General features: G+C 39.6%; 1 protein-coding gene across 4 annotated transcripts in view; it reads left to right on the top strand.

Annotated features, from left to right (window-relative positions):
* LOC127000359 (delta and Notch-like epidermal growth factor-related receptor) overlaps positions 1–18765 on the top strand; it is a 189996-nt gene that overhangs the window by 80759 nt on the left and 90472 nt on the right. For all 4 annotated transcript variants that reach the window (XM_050863992.1, XM_050863993.1, XM_050863991.1 and 1 more), the window contains exons 2-4: positions 11714–12073; positions 17301–17666; positions 18378–18501. In XM_050863992.1, coding sequence (XP_050719949.1) covers positions 11714–12073; positions 17301–17666; positions 18378–18501 — 850 coding nt within the window. The remainder of the gene's footprint in view (positions 1–11713; positions 12074–17300; positions 17667–18377; positions 18502–18765) is intronic.

Genomic DNA, 18765 nt, shown 5'->3' with positions numbered 1-18765 from the left:
GGAACCTTTAAAAATATACGGAGGAACCTTTAAAAATATACGGAGGAACCTTTAAAAATATACGGAGGAACCTTTAAAAATATACGGAGGAACCTTTAAAAATATACGGAGGAACCTTTAAAAATATACGGAGGAACCTTTAAAAATATACGAAGGAACCTTTAAAAATATGCGGAGGAACCTTTAAAATTGTACGGAGGAACCTTTAAAAATATACGGAGGAACCTTTAAAAATATACGGAGGAACCTTTAAAAATATACGGAGGAACCTTTAAAAATATACGGAGGAACCTTTAAAAATATATGGAGGAACCTTTAAAAATATACGGGGGAACCTTTAAAAATGACCCCAATGTTTTATCTGGAGTAGCAGGCGCGGACTCTAAGAATGAGCTCCCTCCAGTACCTACTTATCTCCCAGGGCCGCGCAATAACCGTCTGTTCGTGGCGCTGAAAACTATTACTGCTGTCTGGGTTCTTCGTCACCTTTTAAGTCTTTATAGAAATTCGGACGCTAAGCTACTCAACCCCTCTCGGCGTATTTGGTAATCTCTGTGCCTTCAACCTATTCTCAGGGCTTAGTACAACGATCTCTGGGACTGCAAAGAAAAGATGAAAAATACGTAGGTACCCCTTTTTTTTGCTCTTTGCTCCTCTCCTTTTCCCGTTTAGTTCCCATTCTCCTTTTCATGTATTCTTATGGCCTCAAAATTTCGATGATGCTATGGCGGCTTAGTACAACGATTTCACTAGGCACTAGGCGATGCAAAAAAAAAAAAGCTAAAGATGAACAGCTGAGATAATCTGGAGGGGAAAAAAAAAAACATTGGTACCCCTCCCTTCCTCCCTCCCCAGTTCCCTTCTTCCTCTAATGATTAAGTGGAGGGAAGGGAACAGGAGAAAGAAGCAGCCATAAATCACCCACTGTCTCTCCACTTGGCTCTCCTCCACATGTTAATGATGGAGGAGGACAAGAGGGAAAAAAAGGTAGATAGTAGAAGAAAATTAAAAGGGAGGAGGACAAAACGTTTTCATTTCCTCCTTCCACCTCTCTCTCCTCTGTGCATGATGATGATGGAAGAGGAAAAAGAAGAGGGGAAAAAAGGTAGAAAGTAGGAGAAAATTAAAATGGGAGAGGACAAGACATTTTCCTTTCCTCCTTCACAACTCTCTCTCCTCAGTGCATGATGATGGAAAAGGAAAAAGAGGGGGAAAAGAAAAGGGGAAGAAATGATAAAATGGGGAAAAAGAGGAAATAATTAGAAGTGAAAGGAAAAGACAAACCTCCAGCTTTCCCTTCCCTTCTCCTCCTCTCTTTTTCTCCTCCTCTGCACGTGTTGATGATGACGGAGGAGAAGGAAAAAGGAGAGGGAAAAAAGTGGGAGAGAGAAAGGGGGAGGAGATGACACGAAAAAAAGGAAAAAGGAAGAAGTGAAAGGATGTAAAGACCTGACTATGTGTTTGACGATGATGGAGGAGGAGGGAGAAGAGGGGGAAAGAAAAGGGAGAAACATCAACAGGGAAAAAGGAAGATAGGTTGACGTAATATGAAGTGAAAAGGGAAGGACTGACCCCTCTACCCTTCCCTCCCCTTCTCCTGCCCTACATGTGTTGATGATGGAGGAGGAGGAAAAAGAGAAGGAAAAGAAAAGGGGAAGAAATGATAATGGGGGAAAAAGGATAAGAATTAGAAGTGAAAGGGGAAGGACTGACCCCTCTACCCTTCTCTCCCCTTCTCCTGCCCTACATGTGTTGATGATGAAGGAGGAGGAAAAAGAGAAGGAAAAGAAAAGGGGAAGAAATGATAATGAGGGAAAAAGGAAATTTTCTCCTCCTCTGCACGTGTTGATGATGACGAGGAAAAAGAGGGGGAAAAGAAAAGGGAAAGAAATAATAAATAGAGGAAAAAGGAAAACATTTAGAAGTTAAAGGAAAAAGACAAACCTCCACCCTTCCCTTCCCTTTCTCCTCCCCTCTTTTTCTCCTCCTCTACACGTGTTGACGATGATGGAGGAGGAAAAAGAGAAGGAAAAGAAAAGGGGAAGAAATAACAGAGGAAAAAAGGAAAAGAATTAGAAGTGAAAAGGAAAAGACAATACTCCACCCTTCCCTCGCCTTTCCCTTCCCTTTTTTTCCTTCCTCTACACGTGTTGACGATGATGGAGGAGGAAGGGGAAAAAAATAAGGGGAGAGGGAAAGGGGGAGTGACAGACAGACACCCCTATGCACGAGGACATAAAATACACGTCTGCAACACGATTCCTCCCCAACAGAACAAATTACACTGTCGAAAATTACTGTAATAACACGACTAATGGGAATTACATGTAAACCACTTTTTTTTATATTACTTTTTTACGTTAATTACTTTTTTCGTGATTACTTCATTATTCGCGTGTGCATGTGTGTGTGTGTGTGTGTGTGTGTGTGTGTGTGTGTGTGTGTGTGTGTGTGTGTGTGAATAAACTAGCATACTTTAATAACTCTCTCTCTCTCTCTCTCTCTCTCAAGTGCTTGCCTACCTTTGTCTCTTCCTTCATCGCTTCCTCCACCTTATTGATCTTCCTTTCCTCCCTTCTCTTTCCTCCCTTCACACCTCTTTCCCTCCCTTCCTCTTCCTTTCATTTTTTCCTTCTCTCCTTCCCTCTCCCTTTCCTTATCTCTTTTTCTTCTTTCTCTTTCTTTCCTCAATCTCTCCTTTCTCTTCTTCCCTTAACCACTCTCTTTCCCTTCTTATCCTTCATCCCTTCTCCTTTCCTCCGTCATTTCCCTTTTCTTTCACTTTATTTCCTATTCCTTCGTCCTCTTCCTTCCTTCCTACCTTCCAATTTCTCACCTTCTCTGTCTGCCTCTCGCTTCCCTTCTCTCTCAATCCTACCCTTCCTTCCTCTCCTTCACCAACTTCCCACCTATTCCATCGTCGAGGCTTCCTTCCTTTATTTCCTACGTGCATTTCCTTCCTCCCTTCCTTCCTTCCGTCCATCCTTCCTTCCATCCTTATTTCCTCCCTCCCTAACTCACTCACTCACTCATTCCTTTCCTTTCCTTCCTTCCTTCCTATTCTCCCTTCCCTCCTTCCTTCTCTCCATAATTCTCCCACTCTCTCCTCCTCTCCTTCCCTCCCTCCCTCAGTACGGTACTTCTCTCTCTCTCAGTCCTCTGCTGCAAATTACACTCTGAACGTTTTCCTTTATGGCGCCGGAGCGAACGTTTGCGTAGCCACGTTTTCAAGCATCAGGAGGATAAACGTTTCAAGAAGAGGAGTTTTCCCTTCTCTCTTTCTTTCTTTCTCTCTCTCCTCCCTTTCCTCCCTTCTCTACCTTGCACGCTTTCCCTCCACTCTCCCCCCCCTGCCTCCACTCTCCCTCCCTGCCTGTGTGTCAATATGGAGGTAAACACACTTCTTAATTGGACTAATTTCGATGCAAAAATACGAGTTGAGAGAGAGAGAGAGAGAGAGAGAGAGAGAGAGAGAGAGAGAGAGAGAGAGAGAGGCAGGAGATAAAAACAACATCTAGCAAAGAAAAGAAAGATAATCATGTTTGCTTTGCTGTTGTTGATGTTGTTGTTGTTGCTGTTGTTGTTTATGATGATGATGGTGGTGCTGGTTAATTAAAGTTGATCATCACAAAACACACACACACACACACACACACACACACACACACACACACACACACACACACACCTGCAGACGCCCGGCCAGGTGCACAACAAACACCAATCAATCGCCGGATTAATAACACGCACACGTACAAACACCTCATTCGGGGCGGCGGTAATTGCTTTTTCCTCTCTCTCTCTCTCTCTCTCTCTCTCTCTCTGATAATAGCTACATTCTATTATTTCAACATCTATGTATTTTACTAAGTTCAAATCGTCTCATCAAACAATTACTCCAACATTCCTCGCACGTCCTAAACAATTTTCATTTCCAATTTTTTTTTTTCGCCCAGTATCGTATTCCTTAAATCTATTTCGCACCCTTGAATACATGAGAGGAATTGTAACACCTTTTCACACCCGTTGTAGAGTCGTGTTCCCATCTTTAACATACTATTTTACTGACCTTGCTGGCTCCTCTCTCCTTGAATGAATCACACTTTTCATTCTTTTCCGTTTATTCCAATGTCGTGTTACCCTTTCTACCTCGCTGAAATGATCGTGGAAATAGCTGTCATTGTTTTATCTATTTAAATGAGTGTTGTATTTACTCTACTTTTCGTACTTTTTATAATAGCTTTTAATGATAGTTTTGTTATTTTTCCTTCTCGAATTGATCTACGGTATATTATGTTACCTTTTTACACCTATTCAGAATTACTGTCAGGATATACTTTCAATACTACCTTTTATTTAACCTTTTCCGTTATTTTTTTATCTCTGTTCGTCAGAAACTGTTATATTTTTGCACTTGAATCAATGTTGCTCTACACTCTCTCATATATATATATATTTTTTTTGTATTTGCTTCATTTCAATTATGAAGTCGCGCCATTTGTATTCTCTATAATTTTATGTTCCACGTATGTGTATTGTTTATTTATTTTATTTGTATCATTGAATATTATAAGTCAACTATTTTCAAAACGTATAATTTATGTTCTCCGTTTCATTCCACTTCCTTAATTATTATTCAACTCGTAACTTTCCACCCAACTAATTTTACTTCACAATATTCACACTTTCATATTTTTTCTATAGTAAAGGAGGCACCTTAAAAAAACACCTACGGCGCTGCTCCTCCTACTCTGTAATTCAAAACTTCAAGTACACTCCACACAACGATTTATATACCAAGTCCATAACCACCTCGAGCACTCTTCCACATAACTATTTATACTCGGCGACTAATTAATGTTTTTTCATCACACATTTCAATTAATGCCAATTCTTATGTTCATTTACCTCAGTTTTGTGTCTTAGCATCTCTAGTATTCACCTACATAAAAATCTATGCTCTCCATCTACTTATACCTCCATTACTCTCTAATTAATACCCATTCGTGTGTTCCTGTACCTCGATTTTGCCGTCAACAACTTCGAGTGCTTCATATTTATGACTATTTATGCTCCTCGTGTATCTCTATTTTCATTCTTCATTGTACATTTAAATATATACCCTAGCGTGAGTTCCTTTAGCTCGTTTCTCTCTACATAACAATCTATACTTCGCGTTTGCTTATATTTCAATTACACATTTTTAATAATACCTCTTTGTGTGTTCCTTTACCTCAGTTTTGTTTGTAAGCTCCTCGAGTATTCATTTAAATAACTTCACTCTATTATTTCAACATTTATGTATTTTACTAAGTTTAAATCGTCTCATGAAACAATTAGTTTAACATTCCTCGCACGTCCTCAACACAATTTTCATTCATATTTTTCCCACGGTAACGTTCCCTTAATTCTATTTCGCACCCTTGAACACATGAAAGGAATTGTAACACCTTTTTGCGCCTGTTCTAAAGTCACCCTCCCGCCTTAAAACGGTCGTGTTATACTTTCTCTGGGAATCAACTGTAGAAATCGTTTTTATTGTTGCGTCTGTTTTAAATTAAATATAGCCATGTTACATATATTACTTTCAACACTAGCTTTCATTATTTCTTCCCTCTCTAAATTATCTCTAGACGTTGTAATCTTTTAACATCTCTTCAGACTTTGTGATATAGTACTTTTACTTCACTCTTTTCGCTCTTTTTCTCAATTAGTCAGAAATTGTAATCATTTTGCGCCTGAATCAATGTTGTTTTACACTCTTTATTTGGTATTTGTTTAAGTTCAATTACGAAGTCACGCCATTTTTCTTCTGTCCAATTGTCTCTTCCACGTATGTGTATAATTGTTTGTTTGTTTTTTTCATTCATATTATTGAATATGTTAACTCATCAACTTTCAGAACGAATATTTATTTTTTCATATTGAATTTTACTCAGTAACAATTCAGTTAATAACCGAAAATTAATTTTACATTCCTTGCACGTCCTGAACACAATTTTCATTTCCACTTCCTTTTTTTTCACACCGTATCTAAAGTCTCGTTCCTAGTTGTTGTTTTTCGCTAGCTTTGTTTGACTCATTCTCTCTCCTTGAATGAATCATGTAATAGTTCCTTTTTTCCGTCTATTTCAAAGTCGTGCTATATTATCTCCCTCTGTGAATTTGTCATGGATACCACTGCCATTGTTTAGTTTGGATTAAAGTCGTGTTATGCTTTCAATATTATTATTATATCCTTTAATGATTTGGTTCTTCCTCCCTCTCTAAGATGGCTAGATTTTTTTTTCTTTTTACACCTGTTCAAAAGGCGTAATATACTTTCAATACTAACTCTTCCTTAACATGTTTCGCTTTCATCTTTCTGCGCCTGAATCAATCTTGTTAAAATTATTATTATATCCTTTAATGATTTGGTTCTTCCTCCCTCTCTAAGATGGCCAAATTTTTTTTTCTTTTTACACCTGTTCAAAAGTCGTAATATACTTTCAATATTAACTCTTTCTTAACATGTTTCGCTTTCATCTGTCTGCGCCTGAATCAATCTTGTTTTAAACTGTCTCACATTTTTTTTTTATTGGTTTCATTTCAGTTACGAATTCACGCCATTTCCGTTCGGTATATTATTTGTTTTGTTATTTTAATTGTATTATTGAATTTCTAACAGGCAACTAGTTTCAAAACGTATATATTTTTCCGTTTTATTTCACTTTCCACCCAGACAATTTTATTCCGCATTATTCACACTTATATATTCTTTACACAATATAGGAAGCACCTCACGGACAGAAAAAAAAGGTCTCTGCCGCTGCCTGTGCTACATTTTAATTGATAACTTCGAGAACACTCCATACAACGATTTATATACGTACCACCATGTCCATAAACATCTCGAGCATGTTTCTATTTACACTACTATAAATTTACTCATATTTTCATTACACTTTTCAATTAATACTAGTTCATGTGTTCCTGAATATCGACTTTGCCTCTGAGCACCTCGATCATTCATTTACATAAGCAACTATACTCTCCATTTACTTATACGTTCATTACACACAACAGTTAATACTTCTTCGTGTGTTTTATAAATCGACTTTGCCTGCAAACTCCTCGGGGATTCATCTACATAACTTCATACTACTATTTCAACATTTTTACATTTTACTATCCTTGCACGCTCTAAAACAATTTTCATTCACACTTTATATCTTTTTTTCGTACAATATCGTTCCCCTTAATTCAATTTCGCACCCTTGAACACATGAAAGGAATTGTAACACCTTTTTGCACTAGTTCTAGAGTCGCGTTACCGCCCTTCATACTTATTTTTACGAATATTTTTACTTATCCTTCCTTTTCACTCTCCTTGAATGAATTATAATATTTTTGATATTTTCTTCAGTTTATTACAAAGTCGCCTTATATTTTGTCCATCTGAGAATTAATCCAAAAATACAATATCACTGTTATGTATTTTAAAGTTATGTTATAATTTTAATACTAACTTTTAATATTTTGATTATTCCTCTCTCTAAATTAACTCCAGATTTCGCTACCTTTTAACACCTGCTATTCAAAAGTCACAAAATACTTTTACTGATCATTCTTTGCAATTCTCCCTCTCGCAGTTGGTCAGAAACTATCTTCTTTTTGTATCTAAAGTAATGTTGTTTTAAACTTTTCCACAGTATTTTCTTTCTAATTTGTTTCATTTCAATTATAGTCACGCTGTTTTTCTTCGACAGAATTGTCTCTCCCTAGTATTGGTATCATTTGTTTATTTATTTTATTTGTATTATTGAGTATTCTATCAGTCAACTATTTTCAAAACGTGTATATTTTCCATTTAATATTCAACTGATAACATTCCACCCAATTAATTTTGTTCCGCATCATTCACACTTACATTTTTTTTCAGTATAGTAAGCAATTCATGGGCAAAAATAAAATCCAAAATGACCTCTGGCGCTGATCGCGCTATTTTGGTTGGTACCTTCATGAACACTATACACACACCAATTTATATACTATGCCCATAAACACCTCGAGCATATTTCCATTTCTTCTACTCCAATTTTACTTTTATATTCAAAACACCTTTCAATTAATACCCGTTCATGTGTTCCTTCACCTCGATTTTGTATCTGAACACCTCTAGTATTCATCTACGAAAGCATCTGTACTCTACATCTACATATATATCCATTACGCCTTTGAATTACTACCCATTCGTGTCTACTTATGTCTCGATTTCGTCTCTGATCACCGAGTATTTACTTCCATAACTATTTATACTCTGCGGTTTCATTATTTTTTTTCATTACACCTTTCAATTCATACCTCCGTGTGCTCCTATTCCTCGATTTTATCTTTAAGCACCTCGAGCATTCTTTCCCCATAACTATATACATTCCGCATTCACTTTTTATTTTCATTGCACATTTCAAATAAAACTTCCGTGTGTTCCTTTACCTCGATTTTCTCTCCCACCACCTCCAGCATCCTTTCCCCGTAACTATTCATGTACTTATATTTTCATTACACTATTCATTTAATATTTCCGAGTGTTCCTTTATACCTTGATTTTCTCTACGACCACCTCCAGCATTCATTCCCCGTAACTATTCATGTACATATATTTTCATTGCACTTTTCAATTAATATTTCCGTGTGTTATTTTACCTCGATATTCTCTCCGACCACCTCCAGCATCCTTTCTCCGTATCTAACTATTCATTCTCTTACATATCCATTTCACGTTCCCGGCACTAAGTCTTATTTGGCACCGTTTCACTTAGCAGCCTGCCGTGCCCCAAGGCCTCGACATCGTCCCCTGATCGTCCCACGCCCTTCCTTTTTATCGGAAATACATTAGATAAAAATTTCACCTCGTTCCCCTTTTTCTCTAATTTATACTCGTGGCAGCATTTTTTGGGCCCGACCATTTATTTTCAATACTCGAAACACCAGTGAGAGAGAGAGAGAGAGAGAGAGAGAGAGAGAGAGAGAGAGAGAGAGAGAGAGAGAGAAATACCGAATCCCCTTCCCCCCTTCCCCCCCCCCGCCCCCCTTCCCCTCTAATCCACGTTTAAATTACATACATACAATAAAAGACAAAATTAAAAGGGCTCTAAATTCTGCGCCAATACCAATAAAGGAAATAGTGAAAATAAGTAAATCCAATATAATAATAATAATAATAATGATAATAATAACTGGTGATGGCCGTGACTTATATAATTCCCTCTCTCTCTCTCTCTCTCTCTCTCTCTCTCTCTCTCTCTCTCTCTCTCTCTCTCTCTCTCTCTCTCCTTTTCTTCTTCTTCTTCTTCTTACATTCCTCTCTCCTAACTTTCTTCCCTTTTGCACTACCGTAGCACCCTTAACACACACACACACACACACACACACACACACACACAAATAAAACAATACGCCAGAATTTGCTCGCGAAAACAAAGGAAAGTTATGCATGTGTACGGGGTCTCCTCTCTCTCTCTCTCTCTCTCTCTCTCTCTCTCTCTCTCTCTCTCCTCCCCCCGCAGGATCAGGGTTCAGGGGGGGTGGGGGGGGGGGTCCTACGCCTTGGCAAGGATGGAGATGATTTGGCACCGTGTTTTGGGGCGTGGCTGTGTGTGTGTGTGTGTGTGTGTGTGTGTGTGTCGGACAAAAGGGCGGTTAAGAAGGAAGATGGGAAGAATAAGGGAGGGGAATACAAATAAAGAAGGAAGAGAAGGAGAACTATAAATGAAGGAGACAACGAGGTGGGGTTGCGGAGGGAGGAAGAGGGAATTATAGGAGGGAGGAAGAGAGAAACAGAGGAGGAAGGAAGACGGAGAAAGGAAAGAACACGAAGAGGAAAGTAGGAGAAACTAAGGAAAGATATGAGGAGAGGATAAAAAATATGAGGAAAAAAAATATAGTAATTGGATAAATGGAGAGAAATGAGCAGAGAAAACAAAAGCATTACAGACGAAAACAAGCATGACATAAAATTACATAAAACGAGATAATGAGAAAAATTTAAGACTGAAAAGACGAAAATGGAAACAAGAAAGAGGAATGAAATACAGAAATGGGAAATGAAGATATAGTAGCGAGGAAGGAAGAGATAGAGGGAATAAAGAGGGAGCTGGAGAAGGACAAGAATACAGAATGAACAAATAAATAAATAATGGAGGGGAATAAAAGGCAAGACGAGATAGCAGGTGTAAAGAGCAAGAAAGCGTGTGTGGAGGGAGAGAGGGGGAGAGGGAAGTGAAAGTGGGAAGAGGAGGAGGAAAACAGTGGAGGGAGAGGGGGGGGAGACAGAGGGAAGGGGAGGGGAGGGGAAAGGCAAAAAGATTATAACACTATCATAACCAATAATGGCGTCGAACATAATGGCATGCCTCCTCCAGGGAGAGAGAGAGAGAGAGAGAGAGAGAGAGTGTGTAACGAAGGGAAATGCATTATCGCCGCACTAACATAAAACACGAGAAAGAGAGAATACAAACAGAGCTGTAAAATTATCGTGCCTCCCTCCCCCGCACCTCTCTCTCTCTCTCTCTCTCTCTCTCTCTCTCCCCGAGTATTCAGAATTCTTCCTGGTAAAACCTCATATTTTCTATTTTAACATTGTCAAGGGTTCTTAACTCCCTCTTGTAACATCCTATTGTATTGCCTTTTCCTGGCGATGTCCTTCACCAAGTTTAAATTTAAACGAGAAAAAAAAATTAAGCACCGTCGTTTTTCCTACTGGAGCTCAAATTCCGTTTCTCAAGCATAATCACTTTTTTCTGAAAATCACATGAAACACCTCTCCTTTGCTTATACTTATTAAAATCACCCTCAAAATGACTCAAACACCTTTTCACCCGCCTAACAATGTTCAACTTTCCCTAAAATTATATCTAACACCTTCCCATATGAACACCACTGAGTGCCAGGATTTGGGATGTTTTTCACTGTGTTAATACAGTTTCTCTGATCTAACACCTTACTTATCTCCTTAAGTATCCACATAAGCATTAAGTATTCACCCTTTCTCTTGTAAATCATTTCAGTCCCATGTAAACACTTTTCCCTATATATACAGGAGTGAAATGCCATCCAATAAGCATCTAACACAATTATTCCCTCTAAAGTTGTTTAGATTCCAACAATATAGCACCTAAACCTATCTCTCCTTAAAGTATTTAAATATCGTGAAAATATGTAGACCTACCCCCCATTTATCTTGCTTAATCATTTATGGCCTAAATATCCCACGTGAAATGTTTAAATTAACTATTCTGAAACGCCCGCCATTACGTCTGTAGTGGTTTGATAGTTGTTCTGTTACCGTGATGAAGATAAACAACTCCTCTCTCAAATCCAACCAGCCAGGATTCAGCAAATATCCCTGGCTGCTAGCAACAGGGCGGCAAATGCATCAGTCTTCAGCACACACTGAAAGTGGCAGCATTTCGCGGAAATTGTTCCAACGTTCAACGTTGTCACAGCCGTTCCCATAGCAGCTGGACGATAAGATCACAACAGTCCAAGCGGGCTTAGCGTTATGCGTGGAGACGCCCGCGAGAGCCCGACGGTTGTTTATATTCCATTAACATTTTAGATTTTTAAAGAGTATTAAATTATCTTTAAAAACATGTAGTACCAGCATTTATTTTGGTTAGGCCTATTCATATATCCTCCAAAAAGTCTTCAACCCCCTTCTCTTCCTCCGCAGGTATTCAGCTCGTGCACGCCACCCCTCAGGTGTAGCGTCACCACCACCGTGCACCGGCGAGTGTTCCTGCAGGACGGCGACACCCTGGAAGTGCTGCTGCAGACCCCGCCAGACTACACCCCGCCCTCCTCACCCCAGCCCCCTCCCACCTCCACCGCTTCCACCACTACCACCACCACCACTACCGCTGCTCCTCCTCACCCCTCCTCGTCCTCGCCCTCAAACGCCAGCCTCACCACTCCCACCACCACCACTACCACTGATTCCACGTCTGCTGCTGCGTCTACTCCTACTACTACTACTGCCGCTCCTGCTTCTGGTTCTGCTGGCACCTTCGCTACCACCACTACCCGCCAGGAGGTTGGTATGATGGTTGTTGATAGTATGAAATAGATTTTAGTAGATTTAAGTACTGATAGACTAAGATTATAGACTTAACGGAGTGTTTGATTGACTTAACTGACTGAAGTACGATACACGTGTGGTAGGTTTATGTATTAATTGACTGATTGATTTACTGACTGAATCTAACTGACTGACTGACTGGCTTCTCTTACACCAATCTCTTAAACTCACTTCCTACTCCTGCCAACAACATCCACTCTTACACTCATACATTCTACACCTACATTTACACCTTTTACACAAACCTCTTAAACCCCACTATAAAATACTTTCCCACGCCCTACTACACCATCTACACCCGTATCTACACCCACCTCCCAAATTCACACTTACCGCCCCCCCCCGCCACTCCTTTCCCAATACACCTTTTTACACTCATATCGACACCCCCATGTACACCTTTACCTGGCACCTATATTCTCACGCTTCGTCACGTCTACACCATATTATCTATAGTTCTACACCCACGCTTATCCTTACGCTTACACAGCCTACTTACACTTCCCAATCTCCCTACTAACACACTTTTACATCTATATCATCATCACCATATCATTCTCACGCTTAGTCATGTCTATACCCATATCTACACCCACGCTTAGTCCCACACCTACACCGCCTTCCATACACCCTAATACACGCTACTGCACCCACACCTACACGCTGTTACACCCATACTCACACCCACACACCCATAAAAATTCCAACAAGTTATCACAGCTTAATTTACACCGACTAAATATACATGGATTCCAATTCCAATGTCACATTCCCGAATTGAAATAGAGTAAAGAAAATAGATAGAACAAGTTAATTAAAATGAAAATAAATACGTGGACCTCACTAGGCTTGGTAATGTGTGCAAATGTTCCAATCTGTGCACGGGGAATAGGCAGTACACAGAGAGAGAGAGAGAGAGAGAGAGAGAGAGAGAGAGGACATTTCACAGTCGCGTATGGGGCTAGCATTTTTCTTTTTTGTGTGTTGTTTTTCACTTTTTTGTGGCAATTACATGGGAACTATTATCAGCAGTGTCACGTCTCTCCTCCCTCATCACCCCCCCCCCCACACCCCTCGCCTACCACACTGGGCAACACACTCTATTTTACACATAAATATTCACCAGATAGGCAAAATACAAGTTGAAATGCAATGGTGTAGATAAACATCAGGCAATACAATAAAAAAAAAAATTCTAAATACAACAAATTAATAAGTCAATACGATGAAATATAAGTGTAGGCAATCAAAATCACTTACTACACAAAACAGTAAGTGAAAAATAATCAAACTACACGAGGTTTACCCTATTCGGGAGGCTGCCTGGTCACTTGAATTAAAACTAAAGGTATAAAGTTAATAGGCAAACATTATGGAGTTGTTTTGCCAAAGATAATCCGATATTACTCTCATACAGATAGCCTAGTATTGAGAGAGAGAGAGAGAGAGAGAGAGAGAGAGAGAGAGAGAGAGAGAGAGAGAGAGAGAGAGAATTATCTAAATTATCTAAGCATTTAACTTATAGCCTAATGGATAGTATCTATTACTGGTTACGAGTCAATGAAGCTAACCTAATATGACTTGATTCTTAAATATTTTTAGTCACTTTTTTAATTACCTTTTCAACAAAGCAAATACCAGTGAGGATTAATCATAGCCTAATAATATCAATAAGAATAAATCAAATAAACCTTAGTAAATACAATGGGCAAAGATAAATTTAAGCACAGACATGCAAATTTAAAACCAGGTACAGTATTTCCTGATTACAACATATATACAAGCATAAAAACACTTTAATCTTGCTAAAGCATTCCATTATTATTACTGTCATTATCATTTCGTCCCTTGTAATATACTCCTCCGTTTTGCCTCTACATATCTCAGATAAGGACATGTAAATGAATACAAAGAACATACAGGAGTAAGAGTAGAAAAGAAAAACTTAAGACTGTACTTTTAAAATTCACTTTCCAAAACTAAAACAGAAAACAAAAAATTAAATACATAATAAGAGGAAAATAGTAATTCAAATTCAAAGTAAATAAGAAAGAATCAACATAAAGAGCAGAAAAGAAAAAAATACCAGCCTGTCTGCTCCTCAATTTCAGGGAACACGAAATAAAATACAAATAGAAATAATAAAAATAAGTAGTAAAGAAAAACCAGCATCAGTCACCTTCTGAAACTAAAACAGCACAGGGAACGTAAAAGTAAATATAAATAAGAAAAAAACACATATGGCCATCACACATTACCTTTTCCTCTTGCTCCTTGCTCTCCTGTCTTCCTCCCTTCCTTCTTTCTTCCTTCCTTTCTTTCTTCCTTCCTTCGTCCATCTTTTCAGAGTCACGTAGCTACACCTTACACAATCCATTACACACGCCACATCACTTAACCCTTTTACGAAATTACACAACGGTGGGGCCAATAATTAGGCTTCGTTAAGTTATAATTACTGCACGTGACCCTGATGACGCAACAATCACGTGACCGCCTCATCTAATCAACTCGTTTGCTCATCGTTCAGTCTTCCCGTTATGGTCCTTCAGTTGGTGGTTCGGAGTTCCTTTCCTTCACTGAATGATTAACGCAAACTGACGCAATAAATGAATACAATGAATAAATGAATGTTAAACTTCCTGCACGTTGTCAAATGAGATAATGAGGCAACCACCACCTGGCTACATTTTCTAATTAACTCGTATTTTCACCTTCACTCTTGCCATGACACACTAAATAAAGACTAAATAACGATAAATAAAGACGCACTAAATGTTAATTAAGTAAACGACACTGACGTAATAAATAGATTAAACAAGGAGACGAAGGATTACGTGACCGCTTCCCGTGGACTCGTGTCGGCTTCTGAAGGTTCAACACAAGGTTCAACCGTTCAACTTGCAGTGTTACCAAATCGTCAGGACGAAAATGTGCTACACGTGCTGTGAAAATATGCTAACTACCCAAAATGTGCTAAATGTAATAATAAATAATTACGCTAGAAATAATGCTCGATACTTGAGTCTAAATTATGCTAAAATCATAAAATTATGCTAAATTTGGTATCACAGCGTTCAAGGTCAAGCAGGGAGCAGCGTTACCAAATTATCGTACTCAGAGCCTTTGAAGTTATCTGTTTTTATACTTTGTGATGCACTGGAGAATAGTCTAAGAGTGAAACTATACTCAACAAGGACCTTTCTGCTTTCTAATTGCGTATAGTTAATCATCTAAGAGCCTCAGAAGGATAAACGATGAAAATAAAGAGAAAAGAAGAGGTATTAGGCTTCTCGAAACTGTCTCTCCCACCGATGCCAGATTGTCGTACTCAGAGTATAGCCCGTTTCTGACGCTTAACTATTGCCAAGAAACATAAGGATCTAACTCTTTTGACGATAACTATAAATGAGTTTCGTTATTAGAGCCCAGAAGACAGTTTTGGGGTAGGAAGTCGGGAAATATAAGCGGCTGAGTACGACAATCTGGCCTAAGTCTATATATACCAAGTCAAGTCATACGCAGGTTTGTGGGAGGAGACACGGCAGAGGCGTGGTTTATGCGTGACGTTGCTTGGAGCCAAACTAGAGAATGTAGAAACAGGGATTTAGAGAAAACGAAGAAAGGCGGACTAATTCAAATCAATCACTTCAACATGCCCTTCCTCACACCCCACACCGCCGTTTGTAGGCATTGGAATTACAGTCACGCAATAACACAATAAAGAGGCATATTTTTTTCATCAGTGGCTTGCCTGAACGCGCTGTGAAAGAAAGCAAGCATGCACATCCAAAGTGCACACACGGCCGCAACTTTAGTCACCCTTAAACTGGCGGGTATTTTTTTCTTACTTTCAAATGACGTTATCTCGCTGCTCCGCCCCCAAACCGCTCCCTGCGCGTACCGGTCGCAGTTTTGAAGTAGAGTGACTTGACTTGGTATATATAGAGTATTATAGACTTAGAATCTGGCATGATGGTGTCTCCCTCTCGGCAACACACACACACACACACACACACGCACAAAACACATGTAGCCTAATACTCGTTAATTTAGCGAGGGTTTTTCTCTAAGTGTATGTGTATTATCATTATTCATATTACCCCACGAGGAACACACACACACACAGCCTTTCATGGGAAGTATTGAGCCGTGTTAATATGCTCGGCGGAATATTTTAATCCTCCCGCTGTCTGTGTGTGTGTGTTTGTGTGTGTGTTAATGCATTCCGCTAAATTAATTCCCTCGGTCTGACGCTTTGCCTGGAGTCTTTGATACGAGTGTTGGGTATTTAGAAAAAATATATATTAATAACGCGCATTTTTATCTTGGTCAAAAAATAATTAGAAAGAACAGTTAGTAGATGTTATACCTACTGTTTTATCTGTAGTATGTATTTGCATGTTGTAAGCTTATGATAACTAACGGAGGAATAGGTGAATGGTAGTTATTACACACACACACACACATACACAAGCCGCTTCATTAATCAGACACAGCGCAGCACTCGGGCGATCCTCTGATTAGGCCGCTGATGGAACAAGGATAAAGGATTGGAGCCGCTAATCTTGGCAGGAGACGAGGGGAGAGGGAAGGATCATATGGAACAATGGTGGGGGTAAAGCCTTTGTTTGGTTTGATAATTATACACACACACACACACACACACACTGTCATATCCATCTTCGTGTGTGTGTGTGTGTGTGTGTGTGTGTGTGTTACGTAACTGTTATACCCATCCTTTATTTTGATAACGTAATTACATTCATAAATAGACATACATACATACATACACTCACGCTTGTTATCAGTATACGTGTATGTGTTTGTGTGTGTGTGTGTGTGTGTGTGTGTGTGTGTGTGTCAAAAACAATGTCTGTAGCGTTGGTTATTGCGTTTGTTTGGTATTATTTAATTTAGAGGAAATATTTAAGTTATGAGTTTCGTCGTAACCACATCACAAGAGAGAGAGAGAGAGACTCGCGCAGAGGAAGCTAACATGACGCAATAGCCTAAACAAACATAACTAATCCAATAACATATTTCTCGTTATCTACACCACTCCCAATGACACCAACACAACCAACCACCATCTGATCACATAAACAAACCTTACACAACCTCACAACCACAACAATGCACAACAACAACCTACAAACCCCATCTTTTTAACCCCAAACAGATGACTTCGAAGACATCCGCCAAGTCAACAGAGCCCAGTTTGAGTCCACCCCTGACGCTGCCCACCTCACGAGCCCCCCACAGCCCCCCACACACCCCGCCAGCCCACCACCACCTCAACATCCCCAACAACACGCACATCTTCAGCCGTGTAGACCACCCAGCCCACCCCTCAGCCCCCAGCAGAAGAAAGAGGCAGGCACAAGGGGTTCGATTCCCGCAGCCGCCAATACTGACCTTGGAGGAGTCACGTGGGAGCTTAGATTCCACGAAGTACCCAATGAACGGTGCCCAAGGGTTGTTATCCACGCCCCCACAGACTGATACGGCTAACCAGAGTTCTACGTCACCTCTTACAATTTGGAAGGTAAGATAGACGTGTTTCCTCTTACTCTATCCTTTCCTTCCTTTCCTTTTTTCCTTAGCTTCTTTCTTTCTGGCATCATTACTTCCTTTCTGCCTCTAACAAATTTTCCTCTGTATTTTTCATGCCACGCTCTCTTTTTTTTCTTTTCTTTTCAGCCTACTAAACCTTGATATAAAGCCAATTATGTATTAGTCCTTTATGCTATATTTTTTATACATTTCCTTCGTTGATAATTTGGTACTGTGTCTGTTTCTCCTCCTTTTCGTAATCATTAATTAGTACAAAGAAACTGATCAGGTGTGTAAGTAAGGCAAAAAGTTGTTAGCATTAGGTAGTGGTTCGATGTATTTATGGACGGGAAGGGAATTTTGGTGAATAACTCATCCTTAGGAGCTACCATGTGCAGGCTGTGTGGCACCTTATAAATCTCCCTATATCCTTGTTTATCCTTATGTATCCAGACCCCCTACAAAAGTATCCGTTTCTTCCTTCGTGTTTTCACATATCCTAGGCTTGTTCTTTATTTTCCTGATGTGTCCTAGCGCGGCAAAGGGCTATTTTTTTACTTTTTTTATATATATAGTGAAGGAAACAGCTCAAGGGCATAAAGAAGAAAACAATGAAAAAAAGTGATTTCAACATTTCAACGTGTGTTTTCATTACGTCTGTGCCTTTGAGTGAGTGACTGAGTCTTTTATTCTTTGCGTCCAGGCCAGTGTGTCGGAGTGGGCGTCCTGCAGCACACGGGAGGGTTCGCAGGTTGGGGAGAGCGGGCCCGAGGGAGTGGTCACCATCTCGCCAAGGCTCCTACAAGTCGGCAGCAACTACTTCATTGGTGAGTACACTTCTTACGTCAGTCTGTTCTCGTTTTTGTTTCTTCCTCTGTATCCTCGTCTCTTCCTATCCTTTGCGACGCCAGCTGCCATGTTTCATCTCATTATGTCCAAATCATCTCAATCTCGACTTTGTCTCCGAACCGTCTAACCTGGGATGTGAACACTGACTGACTAGTAATTTACGAGCTTTTATGACCTGACTCCGATCGTGCTGGTGGAAGTAAAGGGTTGTCATGATATCTTTCATAACTACATTAGTCAGC

Source organism: Eriocheir sinensis, chromosome 18, assembly GCF_024679095.1.
Source record: "Eriocheir sinensis breed Jianghai 21 chromosome 18, ASM2467909v1, whole genome shotgun sequence".
In the NCBI taxonomy this organism is placed as follows: Eukaryota; Metazoa; Arthropoda; class Malacostraca; order Decapoda; family Varunidae; genus Eriocheir; species Eriocheir sinensis.
This window is presented reverse-complemented; position numbering and strand designations above follow the sequence as displayed.